The sequence below is a fragment of the Rhinolophus sinicus genome, linkage group LG15, assembly GCF_036562045.2.
Source record: "Rhinolophus sinicus isolate RSC01 linkage group LG15, ASM3656204v1, whole genome shotgun sequence".
In the NCBI taxonomy this organism is placed as follows: domain Eukaryota; kingdom Metazoa; phylum Chordata; class Mammalia; order Chiroptera; family Rhinolophidae; genus Rhinolophus; species Rhinolophus sinicus.
This window is the reverse complement of record NC_133764.1, coordinates 48,726,721-48,744,808: the sequence shown is the minus strand read 5'-3', so window position 1 is coordinate 48,744,808 and position 18,088 is coordinate 48,726,721. Positions and strand designations below refer to the sequence as shown.

General features: G+C 55.7%; 2 protein-coding genes across 2 annotated transcripts; one reads left to right on the top strand and one right to left on the bottom strand.

Moving 5' to 3' along the window:
* Positions 1–1,593: 1,593 nt before the first annotated feature.
* On the bottom strand, positions 1,594–14,601 carry CNTNAP1 (contactin associated protein 1). Its single transcript, XM_019747607.2, has 24 exons — positions 14,404–14,601; positions 13,437–13,538; positions 13,149–13,342; positions 12,537–12,684; positions 12,252–12,455; positions 11,525–11,709; positions 10,824–10,967; positions 9,941–10,202; positions 9,294–9,443; positions 8,868–9,039; positions 8,314–8,420; positions 8,049–8,168; positions 7,447–7,650; positions 7,087–7,243; positions 6,876–7,003; positions 6,391–6,576; positions 5,670–5,891; positions 5,196–5,435; positions 3,936–4,289; positions 3,644–3,771; positions 3,098–3,191; positions 2,679–2,924; positions 2,523–2,570; positions 1,594–2,038 (listed from the first exon to the last, which is right to left on the bottom strand). Exons 1-24 carry the CDS (start codon positions 14,465–14,467, stop codon positions 1,734–1,736), a joined length of 4,164 nt encoding a protein of 1,387 aa, XP_019603166.2. The 5' UTR covers positions 14,468–14,601; the 3' UTR covers positions 1,594–1,733.
* A 585-nt stretch (positions 14,602–15,186) lies between these two features.
* Positions 15,187–17,285, top strand: CCR10 (C-C motif chemokine receptor 10). The gene is made up of 2 exons (XM_019747611.2): positions 15,187–15,316; positions 16,122–17,285. The coding sequence occupies exons 1-2, from the start codon at positions 15,293–15,295 to the stop codon at positions 17,226–17,228; spliced, it is 1,131 nt and encodes a 376-aa protein (XP_019603170.2). The 5' UTR covers positions 15,187–15,292; the 3' UTR covers positions 17,229–17,285.
* The last annotated feature ends 803 nt before the right edge of the window (positions 17,286–18,088 follow it).

Below are 18,088 nucleotides of genomic sequence, written 5' to 3'. Positions count from 1 at the left end.
GAAAAACTAGAGACAGATGAAGAAGAGTTAGGTCTGTCTGAAATGCCTGGGGCTGGCCAGGAGGCAACGGTGGAAGAAAATTACATCCAGCCTTTGAGAGGCTAGACTGACGCCACCCTTTCCTCAGTGTGCAGAATCACTGTGGTCGATCCCCACCTTCCCCAGTTGCAGACCACTAATACTCCTGTTCCTCCAGCATTCCCATCCTTTTTCCCTGCTGTCCCTCACCTTTAATGACGGGTCGCAATCCCTCCCACCAGACATGTCATGAGGAATGGAGTAGGTGGTGGGGACTGGGGGGGGTGGGGGAAGTTGATATATGTGCAGCTTTATTGCCAGTGAATTTCACGCACTTTAAAGTCCTGTGGCTTGTGACCTCTTATCTGAATAAAGTGGCAGAATCCATTTTGGCAAGTTTTGTACCATGTGCTTTGGAGCTGGAAGGACCCCGGGATGGTGGTACAGGGGCAGCTTTGGCTGAAGCTTTAGCATTGATTCCCACTTGTCCACTGAGATCTGGGGCTGGGGGAGTAGAAGGGGTTGGCACGAAACAGTCAGGCTCTTGGTGGCTGATGCAAGGATCTGAGGCCTCCGTGTAGAAATCCCTGAGCCTTCCGCTTAGTTCTCTTAAAAACATCCCCCTTACCCCTAACCATGACACCAGCCACCACACACAGATTGGGCTCTGCCACTCTGCTTTATTAGAATGGCTCTGAGTCAGAGCACAGCTTCACGGTGGAGGCTGGATCAGGCTGGGTAAGTGACCAGCAGACCTCATTGGACGTCCAACACAGGAGAAGCAAACTACAGACCGTGGGCACAGCACAGGACAGGACAGTCGATTGATTTTTTTTCTTTTATATATAAACTGATAATTTAAAAATTAGAGTAATAGAGTTTCTCTAGAGAGACTTTGCAACAAAAAAACGTATATAAAGAATATGACCTCCTGGGCAAATGAAGCAGCATCTCTGAGCGGAGGGAAGAGGGCTCCTCATGCATTGGAGAGGGGGCCCAGCCTCTGGACAGGCACCAAGGCTGTTTGTTGCATATCTTGGAAGAGGGAGGAAGAGCAGAGGGCTGGCTAGTCAATGCGTCTGCATTATTCTCTATATTGCAAGTGTTTTATGGCTTTGGCTAAAGCATGTGAAGCAGCGGAGGTACTAAAGTGCTAAACTGAGGCCTTCAGTCTCTATTAAAAAAAACAACAAAAGAGGGTGGGGGACAGCAATGAAGTCCTCCCTAACCCCCAACTGAGTGGAAGCCGATGGAAGAAATTCTGCAGGGCAGGGGGGAGGCTGGGGGGATATGGTTTAGCAGCCTCCTCCCCCCATACCCTGTGCATCCCTGCAATCCCACACATCTGTCCCTGCTGAGATCGAATGTTTGAAGGGAGGCAGTTAATCTCCCCTGCATTCTGTTAATCCCTGGCAGCAGCTGGGACAGGGATGGCAGGAAAGGCCTGTGTCAACCCCATGAGGCTTCTCCTTTGGGGCTGGCAAACAACCAGGATTCTGGGGAAATGGAAATGGGCAGGGCATTGGTTTAGGCAGTGAGGCTCGGCCACTCCCTTTGGTCCCATCTGTAGCTCTGCCCACCAAACTTGGCAGGAGGGGCATCCTCTGGATGAGCAGAACCAGCTAAGAGGAGCCAAATGTCCCTGATAGGGTGGGGTAGAGGCAGGTACTGGGGGATTCAGAGGAAATGAACTTGATCCCTGAAGCCCTTCTAATTCATTCAGACCTGGACTCCTCCAGGATCTGGGGTAGGTTTTGGTCCCGGGGACCAGAGGCTGGGGCTGGGGCTGGGGCTGGGGCTGAGGCTGGGGTTGGGGTTGGGGCTGCAACTTGGGTGGGAGCTGGTGTAGGGGCCGGGGCCTGGGCAGTGCCTGAAGTAGGTAGGGGAGGTTTGCTGCCAGGGTGGTAATCGTGGGTGGCCTTGGGCTCGTTGGTATGGTAGGAACCCTTGTAGCGATGATTCTGCAGATAGAAGAGCACCAACATTCCCACCAGCCCCAGCAGCAAGAAGGCCACCAAAACTGAAAGGAAGAAAGGAACAATTCAGGGCAGATCTTTGGATTTCACTGCGACACACACACACGTGTATGCTGTTGGCCAAAAGCATTTGTGTACAGCCATGTATGCTCTGAGCACGCCACTATCACTAAGTGTCTGGTCAGTCGGAAGTTCTGCCTTATCCCCTGCTCTCTTCTATTTCTAATGTTCTCTCCATATCCCTGATAGTTACCCCAGTTTCTCATCTCTCTAGATGTTACTGTACCCCCATTTCCTCATTCCTTAGCCATAGCCCCATTTTAATATTTCAATTGAAAGTGTATAGCATTTAAAAGTCTCCAGTCCAATTGTATACTACCTTCAGCATAGCCGAGCTCATCCTTCTTTGCACCACCATGCACCTAGAGCCTTCACCACCCCTCAGCCCTCAGGATACAGGGCAGGGAGAGAAAGAATGTGAGTCAAAGGGTAGAATTAGGAGGTCCAGATAGTGATCGCACTACTCACAGCCTAAAAGTATGGCAACCCATCTGTCGTCATGGTAGTATGGGAAGTCTGCAGAGGAGAAAGCACCAGTTAGGAGAAGCCTCCACCATGTTAAGAACCATTTCCTTCCCTTCTGTCCCTCCCCTTCCCTCTCTCTTCTGTGTCCCATGGAGGTACCTGGGGGCAGATACCAGGGATCCAGCTCAGGTGGCACCTCTGAGACAAGACGTGGCATGGCTCCACAGTTAGATTCAGATAGTTCTCCTTGAACTCGAAGGGCCTCAGCTAGTTCAGCAGTCATGGGTCGAGGGGTTCGGAAGTGGGTCTTGAGGGGAGCCACGTTGTTGAACCGAACACCAGACAGGCAGCCTGAGAAACCCGGTGTGTTGTAGCGTTGGATCTCCGGGTCAATTACTCCTGTCTCTGAGGGAGAGGCAGGTGCAGAAAGAATGGGGCTTGGCTCACTCTCACCATCCATAGGTTTCCTACTCATCCTTATCGCCACCTTCACTACCATTCCCAGTTCCTACACTCTCTAGGTTCCAGGGACTTCACCTGCACTTCTTACCCAAAACGCATTCTCACCCACAGCTTACCCATAACACGCCCTAGGTACAAGGCCTTGGGTGAGTCCAGCTGGCTGTCCACCAACAGTGAGAACTTCTGTTCTGTCAGTGGGAAATAGTCCACCTGAGGCAGAGAGAGGAAAGGAGCTGAGGGAGGTAGAACCAGAGGCAGACACAGCCAAGACCATGCAGCAACTCTGAGCTCTGTCCAAACTAGCGGTGAGTCCGAGCTCAGTCCTAGGTGGGCGGCCCCTGGACCCAGATGTAGGTTTTGGTATTAAAAACCCAACAACGTTGTTTTGAACCCTGTTTTTGTAGCTTCCTAGTGGTTTGACTTTGGGAAAACCACTTTACTTTCAGAGCCCATGTACTCATTTGTAAAACAGAGATGATAAGACCTGCCTGCCTGAACTGCCTCACAGACCTGTTGTGAGGTTCACACAAGGTAATACATGTGAAAATCCTCTATAAATTGGAATATGTGCTATAAATGCTGAATATTGGACATTTTCCTGGGTGACACAATCTAGATCACGAGGATGTGATCTGAACCGGCCCACCTCCCTCCGCGCACACCTGGATGAAGAGATTGCGGTAGACCCGGGTGATATTGACACTGTGGGGCTGGCCGTCGGTAACTGGTCGCGTGGTTAGTTGGTACACATAAGGACTGGTGCCCAGCTGGTATCGCAGCTGCAGGGTCCCTGTGGGATGGGGAGGAGAAAGAGGGGGTCTCCTCTTAGCTCTCACAAGCCCCGTCTTCTAAGAGCGCTTGGGTCCTTACATTAGTGAATCAAGAGTTACGAGAATGAGGGATGCCTTGGAGGAAGCGGGAGTGGAGGGAGGAGAGAGCCTGTTGAGAGCTCACCATCTTCCTTGATGAGCACGGCCATGTAGTCGCGCACAAAGGAGCTCACGTAGAGCAGGACGGCGGGGGCCGAGTGAGTGCTGAAGCTGAAGGACACCTCTTCCCCGGTCACATTGTAGACAGGCCCCCGGTAACCTGGCACGGGCCGGCCAGGCTGTGGGTAATCAGGCAGACGGTACCCAGGGCCATGGTAGCCGGGCACGTAGCCAGGAGTGTCGTAGCCAGGGATGTAGCCCGGCTCGTAGCCTGGCACTGGCCGGCTTAGCATGTGGGAGAACTCCCGGGCTGCAGAGCGCAGCGCTGACTGCAGGTTATAGCGCATCCAGGTGCCCGCCTCAAAGAAACCGCCAATATCTGAAGGCAGAGGTAGTGAGGTCAGGGCTCCCATTCCCATATTCAGACATTGTACGTGTCGTCCACACGCGTCCCCGGGACTTGCCCTCAGTTTCTGCCACCACCACCACACACCTCCCTTCACTTTTAAGGTCTCCTCGTGACCTTCAGTCACAGGATGGAATCTTAAAACCATGAGAAAGGTAAAAGATCATCTCAACCATCCCCTGAATTTTACAGGTAGGGAAACTGAGGCTTAGAGATGGGTGGTGACTTGCTTAAGGATACACAGTAAGTGAAGGGCCAAGATTAGAATCAAGATAGGACCCCACCAGTACACTCACCACTACTCACACTTCCAAACCTAGACCAAAGTTCTGTTGGTCCCTAAGTCCCTGTGTCTTCCCTACTCCAGCAGACTTCCCCTCAGTAACCTCCCTGCTCATGCCTCCTCCTAGACCAGCCTTAGGGAGGATGCAGTCTGGGCACATGTGCAGAGAGCTGGCTGCGGTGAATGACAAGGCTCTCCTTAGCCAAGAACCAGGTGGCAGACATGTTTTAGGAGTGCAGCAGTTGTCAAATAGGAAGTGGCATAGGAGGGCATCATGCAGCCTGAGGTGGATATGCTTGCAAGAGGGGCATTCTGTGTTGCCTTGGTGATAGTGGGAACATGGGGAAGTTATTTGCTTGTTGCTTTTGCGTTCTTTTACTACCAGCTAGCTGTACCATCCCTTCCTTGCCCCACTTTAATGCCTTTGGAGTCACCCAGCATCTTCAGCTGCCTGACTGCCCCAGCTCAGAGCCCAGGAAGCCAAGGACAACTCCAGTTTTCCCGGGTGCTGACTTTACACCCTCCTTCGTTCCCTGCTCTCCCTACATCGCATTGTGCCCTATGGCTCCCTGTTCTCCCATACCAGCAGCACTGACCGTGGTTGCAGTATGGCCCATCAAAGGCCGTGAGGTCACAGTCACATGTGTAGTAGCTGTAGCGCTCCACGCAGCGGCCTCCATGGAAACAGGGGAACCGGGGGTGGGCGCAGTGGCCTGTGCAGTTGGGCGAGGTACCCTCAGAGGCATTGGCACGGCCTTCCAGGTTCAGAGTCACTCCATTCAGACGCATAGCCCTCAAACAGCCCACGAAGGGGCGCCTCTTAAGCTCTGCAGAGCCTGGGAATGGTGGGTAGGTCAAGAAACAGGTGTAGAAGAGCCAGAGATAAGTATTGGGGTTGAGAGGAGCCAAGGGGGCTAGAACGGACTGGAGAGGAAAGGGGGGCCTTTGGCTCACTCTGAAGCGGAGGGGATTGGGACCTCAGACATGGGGTTCCTGGAAACCAGGAGAATGGTCTCAGAAGGGTGGGAAGGTGAAGGAAGCTTCAGACTTTCCTCTGGGTTGCTGCTCACCAACGTAGAGGGGTTGGTCGTACTCCAGCCAGATGTAGGTCTGCAGGGGCATAGGCCGCAGCACCCAGGGCCGGTGGTCCACGCGGAGCCGGGCCTGCTTCACGTTGATTTCAGCCCGGACCAGGTGCCACTCGTCGTCGTTGAACTCAAAGTCATCTGAGTGTACTGTCAGGTTCTCATCGCCATTCCCCACATCGAAGGCAAAGACCACGTCCCGGGATGCTGGACAATGTGCGGTGAGGGGAGAGGACTCAGACCTCTAAGCTCCCTCCCAGGTTCCTCACAAAACACAGCCTCTCTCCTTCACTCTTTGCAACTCCTGGAATGTCCCTCCAATTTGTCTACAACCTCGGACAACACCCATAAACTACTTAAAATCTCAGACCCCTGGTCTCTCGCAAATTTGCAGATCCCTGGAGCCAGCTTCCCAGCCCCACTTCTCGGGTTAGAAGCATAGCTAGTCAGGTAGGAGACACTGCAGGAGTCCAGCTTCCTTATTCACAGGCAAGGGGCCGAAGGCCCAGAGAGGCAGCCAGGTGCCCCAGGTCACAAAGCCAGCTGTCAAGACAGGGCTGGGTCTAGAACCCAGGGTCATCAGAAGCTCTCTCCGTGCTGCCTCTCAAAAGGGCACCTGCCCTTGCCTCTTGCCCCAGCCTCCACCTACCCCCTCTCTCCCCAGAGATCGTCATCTACTCCATGTCCTCCCAGTTTGTCTGCTCACTGTTTAGTTCCACCCGTACGTAAGGTCGGCACCACTGGTAGTAAGAGCCCCCCATATTCTCTAGGAAGACTCCTGAGGGAGCTGAGGTCCTGAAGTAGAAGGAGACATCAAGGCTGTGGTTGGCACGGATTGGAGGAAAGCGTAGTGCAGTCCCAGTGTGGAAGGAGATGGTGTTCCAAGAATTTCCTACAAAACCAGATGGAGGAAGGCTTTGTCAGGGAGGCTGGAGGGTCGGGGAGGAAGGGAGCCTCAGATGGGGTGGGGGAAGGGAAGGCAGAGGAGACAGCTTGGGGTAACCAAGGGGAAACCAAGGAGTGTAGTGAAAGAGATTAAGGTGTAGAAGAGCAACATGGATGGGGGTCATCACAGCAGGACCTGGGGTGTCTGGCAGTGTGTCCTAGAGGCATCCAGTGGGTCAGGTGGCCTAGATTTTGGAAGCTGGAGAGCCAACCCTGGAGGGCACATAAAAGGGGTCTGCCACTCACGATCGCCATAGCAGCGCAGAGGCCTCAGGAAGAACTGGGCCTCAGAAGTGGAGCGGTTCGTATCCCCCACCACCACCTGAGTGACGGGCAAATGGTCTACAAAGGTCAGTAGTCCCTTGTCGGTTCTCCTGTGGGAACAAGAGGCCGTGACTCAGCCCCTGCCACTCACCTGCCCCAGAATCCTGAAAGCCCTGTCCCTTTGCCCCCTCACCACTGGGGCTGGTCAGCATCACAGTTGCAGTGCAGAGCAGGGTCCACGCAGCTCCGGTCCAGACCACAGGCACAGCGCTGGATCCCCGGCTGTGAGCCTCCCCAGTAGAAGTGCTGCTCCTCGTTTCGGCCAATCCAGAAGCTGTAGGGGTAACCTCCTAGGGAAGAGGTGCAGGCAGGTTCCGGGTCCTGTCCCTCCAGTTAGCCTCTGGGCTCCCCCCTCACTCTTCTAAGCAGCCCAGATCCTTGCTTGAATCTTCTAGCCCAGGGCTCCAGTTGAACCATCTGGTTTCCTTCTCCCAGGGCCCCCACTGGTCTTTCCTCCAGCTCTCCCCCTCCCCCGCCCCTATCCAGCCCCCACCTGCAGTGTTGAGCAGCCTGGAATTGTAGCAGGAGAACTCGATCCACTGTTCGCAGTGCTGTGAAGCGTTGGCCAGGGCACTGACTTCCTCCCAGGATGCATTCCAGTACTGGACAGCCCCCAGGAATGGCCGTTCCATGCTAGAACCTGTCACCCTAGTTGTCCACAGCCTGTCGTGCCGCACAACTGTCCATGCCCTGTTCTCTGAGGGAGGGGAGGGGATAGAGCTTTGGCTGGAAATGGGCATTCTCTACTCATCTCCCTGCCCACCTCCACCACCACTGCTCAGCCTGTAGTGGTGCACAAATTTACTGCACAACTCGGAGCCAGTAAATGTGGGCTGCAGCTCCATTCCAGCCCAGCTCTGGGCCCTCAACATTGTAGGCTGGAGATGAAACAGCCAGAATGGATCAGGAAGCTGGAATTTATCTGCAAGTCTAGATTACAAATTCCTGAGTGTCCCCTTTCCCCTCTGACCTCCTTTACCCCCAGCACAGTTTAATCTTACTGGCTCCTGTCCACCCTTCAATCCTTCCCTGTTTTCCCCACGCCTTCATATAGCCTTGCTAGCTGCCCCTTCACCTCCCATCAGAGCCACTTACCTCGAATATCACAGTACACTACAAATGGCTTCAGGGGGCCACTGCCATCGGGATCAATGGTGAAGTTCCCAGAAGTTTTCCCACTGAGTCGATAAGCTTCACAGGATTCCTTATATAAAGCTGGTGGGTGGTGGGGTGGGGAGAAGGCAATTATGGGGTCAGAGGTCTAGGAGGGTCAGCCCCATCATCTCTAGCAGCCTCATGATCCCCAGAAACCTCCTCCTGACCTCCCGTCTCTGGCTCTCCCCCCCATAGCCCAGCTTACGTTGGTGGCAGGTCTCTCCCTTGTAGCCTGTCAGTTCACAATAGCAGATGAAATCATCCCAAGACTGGTAGCAGCGACCGTCATGCTCACACATGTTAGGGTTGCACCTAGGGAAGGGGGTCAGCACCAAGGGAAGGAACCCTCCTGAGAGCTTGAGAGTGGGGTCTGATCCTACAGGCACCACTCCCAGTTCCTGAGAGCGCCAGAATCCAGTGAGACACACTTCACCTAACTAACTGGGGCATTAGGCAGGCCTCAGGGCTCAAGTACTACTGTTTCCCTTCCCCCAAAAGAACAAAGAATGTCTTATACCTCCCTCCAAAGAAAACCCTCTAGAACCAAAAAATAGATGTTTCATTTCCATTCTGAGCATGTGTCACTTTAAGGGAAGAAAGAGGAGGTGAGATATCAAGGAGGAATCGTTTCCAAGTGGGACACTGAAGAGCTGGAACCAGGAGAGGGGAGATCATTGAGAAAGGCCACTCCTATTGGGAGACCATGGAAGAGGGCTTTGGAGGGGTTCACCTCTTATAGGGAGAGGAGCTTCTGGATACCTATCAGTGATGCCACATGTGTCAAAGAGGACCTCAGCATAGTATCCAAGCCGCCGGCCCTCCACCAGAGTCAGGTTGACCAGTTGACCATCCACCTTGAGCAGCTCCATGCAGCCATGGAATGCCGTCTGGTTGGAGTGGCAGCCCCATCGACTGGCTGGCTTGGGACAACCTGGAGCAACCACCCCTGTGAGGCCCTCCCTAGGGGAGACCCAAAGACCCTCCCCCAGGGAGATGCCAAGGGAGAGCCAGACATGAAGGAAGGAAGAGGGCCAATAGACAATGGCAGTGACCGTCCAGTCCCCAAGGTCCCAGAGGGGAAAGAGGAATTTATCCCTACAAAGCTGTCCCTGTCGCCCCATCTGGGTGGACTTAGGTGGGGCCTACCACCCAGAGACGGGTCTGGTCAGGTTGGCTCCCACTTACCCCCAAAGAAGTACGAGGTCCCTGTACGGATCAGCAGTGGGTATGAGACCCTGACCTCTGCCCCCTCCACATCATCAATGCTGATGACTGCATGGTTTTCCTGTGCCACAAAATTCACCTCGTGCCAAAAGCCATCATTCAGGCGGTACCCTGGACAGGAAAGGAGGGTGCTGTGGGTGGGGAAAGCACCACCCTCTAGGAGAAATGTGTCTTGTGTGGGGAAGCAGCAACCCCCACTCTGTGTCCCAACAGCAGCCTATGTGCCCCCCATTGTTACACTGATCACACTCAGTGGTAATATCTCTGAATGTCTGGCTTCACTATCCATAACCCCAGCAGCTGATACAGCCTGCAAAGTCATAAATGAATAACAAACACCTCCAGAGACCCCCCTGGAACTGGATAATACCAGGGCTCTCAGCCTTCCTGCTTCTCCCAGCACCCGTAGTCCCTCAGATCTGTCCCCAGCCTCAGGGGCCTTCATCACTGCCACATTTTCCCAGGGCCCTGGGGCCTCCTGCTGTGCTCCTTTCACCCCCTCGCCCTTCTCCAGTATGCAAAGGCCTCATTCCAGGCCTACAACCTCCCCAGCTCTCCTCTGCCCTTCTCTGGTCTCCTAGTGCCTCCCTACCAACTCCACCCCTCACCAGCGGCGAACTGAAGCTTCTTTCGGCCAGGCTGCGCAACGGACACGTTGACCTGCCCTTCACTGAGCATCAGCTCCACGTGGCCCAGCCCGTCCCCCAGGCTGGAGTAAAGTAACAGTCCTGTGAGGTCCCAGGTGCGGAAGCGAAAGGAGACTGCAAGGCGACCGCGGCGCGGGAAGCCAGGCACTTGCACGAAGTTGTGAGGACCTCCGAAGTTGACAGGGTGAGGAACCGGGTCCAAGCAGCGGAAGGCCACCTTACCCTGGGGGCGAAAGTGAGGATCCATCAGTACCCGCGAGCCATCCCCATCCCGCCTCTGCTGGGAATCCCATTTTCATACTGGTCTAAGATCTTTGTCAAGGCATTCCCTCGGTGTGGGGCCATGGGGGCAAGACCTCCAACCCTGACCATTCCCACCCCCTAAAAACATGTCTAGCTGTGGAGGGGGTCTCTGCTGGCTCGCTATCACTGAACTACACGGTCTCCAGGGCGACCTCCTTCCTTTCCTTCCAGCGTCCAGAGGCGCTAGATGACCTGCTCCTGAGCTGGGGTAGGGAGGAGCCACGAAAACAGCGCTGGGTTCAAGGCCCTACTAAGCCACTGCGCCACTGCGGACCCCCTGGCCAAGCCACTCCCGGCCTCTGCACCTTATTTTCCTCATCTATTAATTGAGGAGGTGGTTGGACCAGACTACAGCTTAACTGGGAGTTAGAGAGGTGGCCTTTGCAACTCCTCTGAGTCCGTGATGGCCCCTACTTGAGCAACTGTCTGGGGAAAGAGAGGTCCTCGACTTGTATCTGATTTCCAAGATCTCTGCCCGCTCCACCTCTTTGCTTTCCGAGCACCTTTGATTCCCGTCCTCCCAGATCCCTTGCCCACTAGCCTCGAAGGTGATCCGCGAATGGCGCCGCACCGCCAGGTCCGCGATGTTGACTCGGTTGAAGATTACGTTTTCCATGCATCCGCGGAAATTATGCCGATAGGCGAGGTTCTTCTGTGCGGCGCCGATCAAACCCCCGATGAACATCTACGGGGGTGTGGGAGTGAGATTCCCCGGGTGCGAGAGCGAGGGCACCTTCCTTGCGCTCCCCGCCATGCAACTTTTTGAAAGACTTGAAACACACATTTCCCCAGTATCGGTATTAAAGCTGGAAGCTCGCTGGGCCTCCCGAGGCGTGGGTTCTAGTCCCGAATTCACTACAAGTTGGCAGCGTGCCCTTGAGTAAAGTCGATGAACCTTTCTGGGATTCTTTATCTGCTGATCCGGGCCAGGGTCTTTACCAAATCCACGGAGTTGGGCAATCCAAGGGGGCAATTTTCTCATCTTGCCCGAACCGCAAAATCCAGATTTCCAGACCCCATCTCAGTAGTTCTGGGGTGGCGCCCGGGAATCTGCCTGCTAACAGCAACAACGACCCAACGACAAAAACCCAGGCCTTTCTGGGAGCCACAAATTTGCCAAGAGAAGCCAGGATATTCAGGAACAGGAAAGCAAGGTCTTACCTCTGCTGGAGAGAAGTGCTGCCGCCTACCGACCCACCAGGCACCCCACTCAACAAAATGCCGCTCCCCTGTTCCGCTCACCTCGTTGTCCAGGTTCAGTCTCTCAAAGTCGCCATTGAGAATGAAACGCTGCACGTAGCCGTCCAGGGTGAGATTTGCTTGGCGGCCAAATCGGTCCACACGCACATAATGCCAGTGCTGATCGTTCAGGACACCGCCAGCGCTCACCGTGGTATGACCAGGCCTGGGCTGGATGGGGCTGCTGCCTGAGGGTGGGGTAGTGCAGGGTCAGACCTCCAACCTGGAGAACCCCAGGGAGTCCTAGACCACAGGCGAAGCAGGGGCCGGCAGCAGCCAGGGAGCGTGGACATATAGAAATTGGACCACCCGGATCCTGGGATGGAGCCGAGGTCATTGGCGAGGATGTAACTTAGGGTAAGTCACTTAACCTCTCTGATAGGGGCACAGATACCTCATCATGTGCATGTTATGAAAGCTAATGAGATACAAAATAATAATTCTGTGTGTGTGTGTGTGTGTGTGTATAATAATTTTTCAATGAGGAAACTGGGACTGGGGAAGTGCCTTGTCCAAGGTCACACCGCTGGTAGGTGGTAGACCTGAGACTGGAATCCAATTCTCCTGACTCGGAGTCCGTGTTTTGTTAGCACCAAATTCTCCACGAAAAAGGCGGATTTGTCCAGTTATGTGGGGTAACGTCAGGAGTGGGCGCGGCTTCGCGGAAGAGGTGAAGCGAGGGGTGCGGCAGGAGCGCCTTAGGGGTCGCACCCCAAGTCGCTGAGCTCACCCAGGCTCATGTGTAGCAGCAAGTGCGCCCCCTGCAGCTCTAGAGTCACATAGTCGCCCTGGGAGCCCTCGGCATGCAGCAGGAGCCCATCCTTCTCTTCGGTCTTGAAGCTAAAGGCGAACACGTCCCACAGGCTCCGGCTGACCCCTCGCGGGAAGCGGTACGAAATGGCATCATCGCCGTCGAAATAGAGCACGTCGGACTCTGCGCGAACGACAGTCGGTGGGCCGGGGACCCGGGAGACTCTGTCTCCTGGGGCCCCCACCACGACCTCCCCACCCTTACTGTAAGGGCAGCCGTAGATGCCGAGCCTCAGGCCAATCTTGCCGCGCGGGTTCCAAGCCAAGGGCACGATGCGGATGTAGCGCGCCGTGAAGTGGTAGTGTAAGTCGTGGCGCACCACTGCCGACTCATTCACGTTACCGAAGAAGGTCTGAGGGGGAAGGGAGGAGGAGTGACCAGGTCCCCACCCTCGGTTTGTTTCCCTACAGCCTCCCAGGCCACAGTTGTCACAGCCAGCTAATCTCGACTTCCGGAAAGCAAAACACTCCTTGATCTCCCCTGCCTTCATGGCTTTTTGCAAACAGTTACGCTTCCCTAGCCTAGAGTGTCCTCTCTCAACACCCTCTTATTTCCTTAAAGCTCAATTCTGGTGTTACCCCTTTCAAGAAGCTCTCCTAGATTTTCTCCTACAGTATGTTAGACCCTGTCATCATCCGGGAGTGTCTTGCACACATGGTGAGCTGACAGTCCCTGTAGACTGGGACCCAGGAGTAGAAGTCACTGCTTGTCATCTGTGTCCGCACCACCACCACCTCCCCTTCCCCACAAGCTAGTGCCCAGCCCAGGTCCCAGAGCTGAGGAGGTTCTCCAAGTGTACGCAGGGGCCTACAGTACCGCGTTGTGCCCTTGCTGGTAGAAGGGCGTCCAGCTGTCCACTCGGTCACCATAGAGCAGCATGTAACGTGTGACCCAGTCCCACGAGTTAAAGGAGCCCTGCGTGGCCACGGCCCGGATCCGGTGCTTCTTCATTAAATCGATCTGGAGCCAGGGATTCGGGTCCCCAATCCGGGGAGACCATCCACTTATGCCTATAGAAGGGGCAAGGGCTTTCACCAACTGCTCCCCTTTTACCCCCAGCTCTCCAGAGTCGCCCCACCTCACCATGGGACGCCGCGCGCTCACCGTGCAGCCGGGCAAAGCGCGGCGCAGTGAAGAGCCCATAGTAGGAAGAGGCGCCCAGGGAGCGTGCGTAGAGGGGCCCGACCAGCTCCTCATCGCAGCCGTCTGGTTGGGGGAACGGACATGTTGGTCAGGGCGGCCCCTCCCAGGTCTTCCCAAATGCCTGGCACACTGAGCAACTGGAGCTCCTCCTTGTCGGTCCCCCAGGGGCTCATCCTGCCCTAACTTAAGCCATCTTCTCAACCTGGGCTGCAGCAACATCTGCACACTCAAGGGAGGCTGACTTCTCCTTCTGGGGGAACCTCTAAGCCAGACCCTCCCTAGCCCTGCTCCTGCCCTGATACCAATGGGGCTCAGCACTCCCTCAAACACAATCCCAAACCTCAGCATCTTTTGGAATCTGAATCAGCCCAAGACACCAATCCAGCCCCAGCCTGAGCATTAATCCCCCTCATCAGCATCCCCAAACCTGCACCACCGCCAAATCCAGGCCTTGGTCCCAACCCCAACCACCCTTGGCACCATCACCAGCAATATGTCCAATCTCAGCTTCAATCCGGGGCACCAACTCTTGCTTGGAACTCAGCCCCAAACCCTAGCCCCTGGGCCAGTTCCAAGCTCAGCCCCAGCCCCTAATAAAACCTTAACCCTAACCCGGTCACCAGTAACATTCTCATCCCCAACACTCAAACCCAGGTACCAACTCCCGCTTGCATCCTAGTCCCGATTCCCGACCGGGGCCGACTCTGTCCTCGGCTCCGAGCCCAGCCAGCCCCAGCTCGGGACGCAAGAGCCAGCCTCGGAGCTGCATTGCGGAGCGCGGGGGAGAGGCAGGAAGGATGAAAGCAAGCGAGCGCGCGCCGGCCGGGAAAGGACCCGCGACCACCCAGCCGCAATGCGGTGCGGGACCCGCCCTGCAGGCTTTGGGCTCCCGTGCCCAACCCTGCCGGCCTCCGAGCCCCGCACTCACAGTAGCCCCAGCCCTGGGCTCCTGAGACCGCGGCGAGAATGGCGCAGAAGAGCCTGAGACGCATCCTGCCGGGTCTCGGCGGCCGCCTCCCAGTGCCCGGCTCGGGCTAGAGCTCCAGTTCCAGCTCACGATACCAGCTCTCCTGGGGTTCAAAGCGGATCGCTGTCTCTCCTACTTACCCACCCCTTCCTCTTTTCCTCTCTCCCCCAACCCTTCTCCCCCACCCCCTCTGTCGTTCCCGGTTCTCTGCTGTTGGATCTCTGCTCTCCTTTCCACCCTCTCTCCTCTCACCTCCCCCCTTCCCCAGCCTCTCTCCTGGCACGCGCCGCTTTCTCCGACCCCGCGCAAGCGCGCGCCTCAGCCTTACTGCGAAAGGGCGGGGGTAGAGAACCTGCAACCACCGGGAAATACCCTGAATAACCCGAGGTTGGCAGGGGCTGTGGTCCCAGGCTTGGGGGAAGGGAGGTCCTGAAAAATCTAAAAAGCCTGGAGATGGCGAGAAGAGTAAGTAAAAGATTCTGACATTTTCTGAAGGCAAAATATGCTCCAAGCACCGTTACTAGGCATCCTCATAATACTGTGAATTCAGCGTTTTCACCTTACTCCTCTTTGCAGATGAAAAACCTGAGGCTCAGAGAGGTCAAAAACACTTACTCAAGATCATACAGGTAGCTAGCAAATGGGAATATTCCAAAAATCCATTCTCTTTCTACTGTCAGGGTAAAGAGAAATTAGTTTTTAGGGGGTGGAATGGGACAGTTAGGTGAAGAAGCCTACAGACCCTAATCCCCACCGCCCTCTTGGCCCCTCTCCCCGCCCCTTCCTTCCTGTTCCACTAGTTTAACTTCTCTCCCCAGTGGCTCTACCTCAGAAACCTGTGTAGCCAGAGATGGGGACTGAGCCCGCAGAGCAGGTGGGAGTGGGGACTGGGGGGGGAGGGGAAGGATTACAGAGAGGGAGGGTAAGGTGAAGGGATGGGATTCCACACCTGGCAACAGGCCTCTCCCATGCTATGACTCATTCATGATGCCTGGAGCCATTTGGGACCAGAGACCCTCCTGATAAATGGGCTGGGGTTGGGGGACAGGACTGGGGCTGAGGGGAAGGGCAAGCTGAATGTAGAGGTCCAGGGTCCCAACCGAAAACCTCAGCCCCAACTCTTGAGACCTGCTTATCTTAAGTTGTTCACTGAACCTGTACTGGAGGTAGAGGTGGGGTGGAGAGGGGAAAAGGGAAAGGAGACAGCATGGAGTCTGGCCGCTAGTCTGAGGCAAAGCTTACATGTATGTGGGCGCTCGTCCAGGAGAGGGCGCTGCAAGTGGAATTGGAGCTTGAAGATTTATTAAGACAACCGCTTGGCCTATGAAGAGCACAGATGCTTCACATCCATTATCTTATTTCAAACAATCCTTATTTCAAACAACCCTGCCTGTGAGCTGGTCAGGATTTCTAATCTTGACATTACATATTAGGCAACTGAGATCCAGAAAAAGCAAGTGGCTTGTTCAAAGTCACCCAGGAAGCTGGATGCAGTCAGAAGGGGTGCAAGGGAAAGCCTGTTGAGGATGTGCTGAGTAGAGTTCGGAGTCGAATTTGTGTCTTCTCCCCATGTACTGTTGTACCTGGTCATACTGCAGTTTGGAAAGCATATGTGGGAAGGTGCAGGGAGGGAAAATGTCTCATAAGGTCTCTCCTCTCATTTTGACCCCCCCCCCCAGTTCTCCTGGGGTCCCTACTCCTACTCCGGTGACGAAGAGGAGGCGTACTCTGCTGAACCGTTGCCAGAACTCTGCTACAAGGCGGATGTCCAGGCCTTCAGTCGGGCCTTCCAACCCAGTGTCTCCCTGACGGTGGCTACGCTGGGTCTGGCGGGCAATGGCTTGGTCCTGGCCACCCACCTGGCGGCCCGACGCGCTGCGCGCTCGCCCACCTCCACCCATCTATTCCAGCTGGCCCTGGCTGACCTTCTGCTAGCCCTGACCCTTCCCTTTGCTGCAGTCGGGGCTCTGCAGGGCTGGAGTCTGGGAAGTGTCACGTGCCGTGCCATCTCAGGCCTCTACTCGGCATCCTTCCACGCCGGCTTCCTCTTCTTGGCCTGTATCAGCGCAGACCGCTACATGGCCATTACGCAGGCCCTCCCAGCTGGACCCAGGCCCTCCAAGCCCGGCCGAGCACACTTGGTCTCAGTAATCGTGTGGCTGCTGTCGCTGCTCCTGGCGCTGCCTGCTCTCCTTTTCAGCCAGGATGGGCAGCGGGAAGGCCAGCGGCGCTGCCGTCTTATCTTCCCCGAAGGCCTCACGCAGACGGTGAAGGGGGCGAGCGCGGTGGCGCAGGTAGTCCTGGGCTTCGCGCTGCCACTGGGCGTCATGGCGGCCTGCTATGCGCTCCTGGCCCGCACGCTGCTGGCCGCCAGGGGGCCGGAACGCCGGCGCGCGCTGCGCGTCGTGGTGGCCTTAGTGGCGGCCTTCGTGGTGCTGCAGCTACCCTACAGTCTGGCCCTGCTATTGGATACGGCCGACCTACTGGCTGCCCGCGAGCGGAGCTGTCCTGCCAGCAAGCGCAAGGATCTGGCACTGCTGGTGACCGGGGGCTTGGCCCTTGCCCGTTGCGGCCTCAACCCGGTGCTCTACGCCTTTCTGGGCTTGCGCTTCCGCCAGGACCTACGGAGGCTGCTCCGGGGTGGGGGCTGCAGCCCAGGGCCTCACCCCCGCGGCCGCTACCCGCGCCGGCCCCGCCTTTCTTCCTGCCCGGCTCCCACTGAGACCCACAGTGTCTCTCCTCCTGGGACAACAAGGGCTGCGAATCTAGATGAGGGGGCGGGCTGAGGAAATGAATCAGGAAGGGTAGTGGGAAAGGGGCTATGAATGAATCAGGAAAGTAGACGGGGGGACACTGAAAAAGAGATAGGGACCTAAAGGAATTGCTTCTGTACTTGGCCACATTAAACTGATAACATGGAAATGATACACAACCCAACAACTGTTACTATTTTTGAGTCACCGACTTGGAAGTGATTTGCAGCAGGTCAGAGCCATGCGCCCCCCCCCACCACCACCACGCCATACCTCCACCTCCACAGCGCTGGGCTCTGAGTGGAAAGCGCTGAGAGCCTGGGTGGGGGTGGGGGGCTGCTGAGCCAGCTAAAGCTCCAGGCACTGACACCCCCTTCACCTTCACCTGGTCTCTGCCAACAAAAGTGAGGTGGGAAAGCTGCCAGGCGAGGAGGGGCGAGGGTTTCTCTTGAAATAGCGTAAGAGCTTTCTAACAACCAGAGTGCTATCCAATAATGGCTGCCTTAGCAAGTACCGAGTTCCCGGCCTCTGGAATGTTCAGGCTGAGGCTGTCGGGGACTGTGTGTGCCGGTGCATAGTGTAGGGGTACGGACGGGGGCAGGGGATTCCAGTTTTTGGTGGGCTCTTGGATTAGATTACCAGTTTATAGTCTCTTCTAAGGTTTTGTGGAAGAAAGAAAAAGAAAGTAAAAAGTTGAGTTGGAGTTTTTCACCTTGGAGAAAAACCAAGGAGAGAATTCCAATTTGCAAATTCCCAGAGTCGTTATCATGGGAGTGGTGGGGGTGGAGGTGACTGCAGTTCTCCGTCTTCCCTGAAAACGGGATCAGAGGAAATGCACTGAGCCTGCTGGAGAGGTTAGACGTCGGAAAGAACTTCCCTGAAGGCAAGGACCT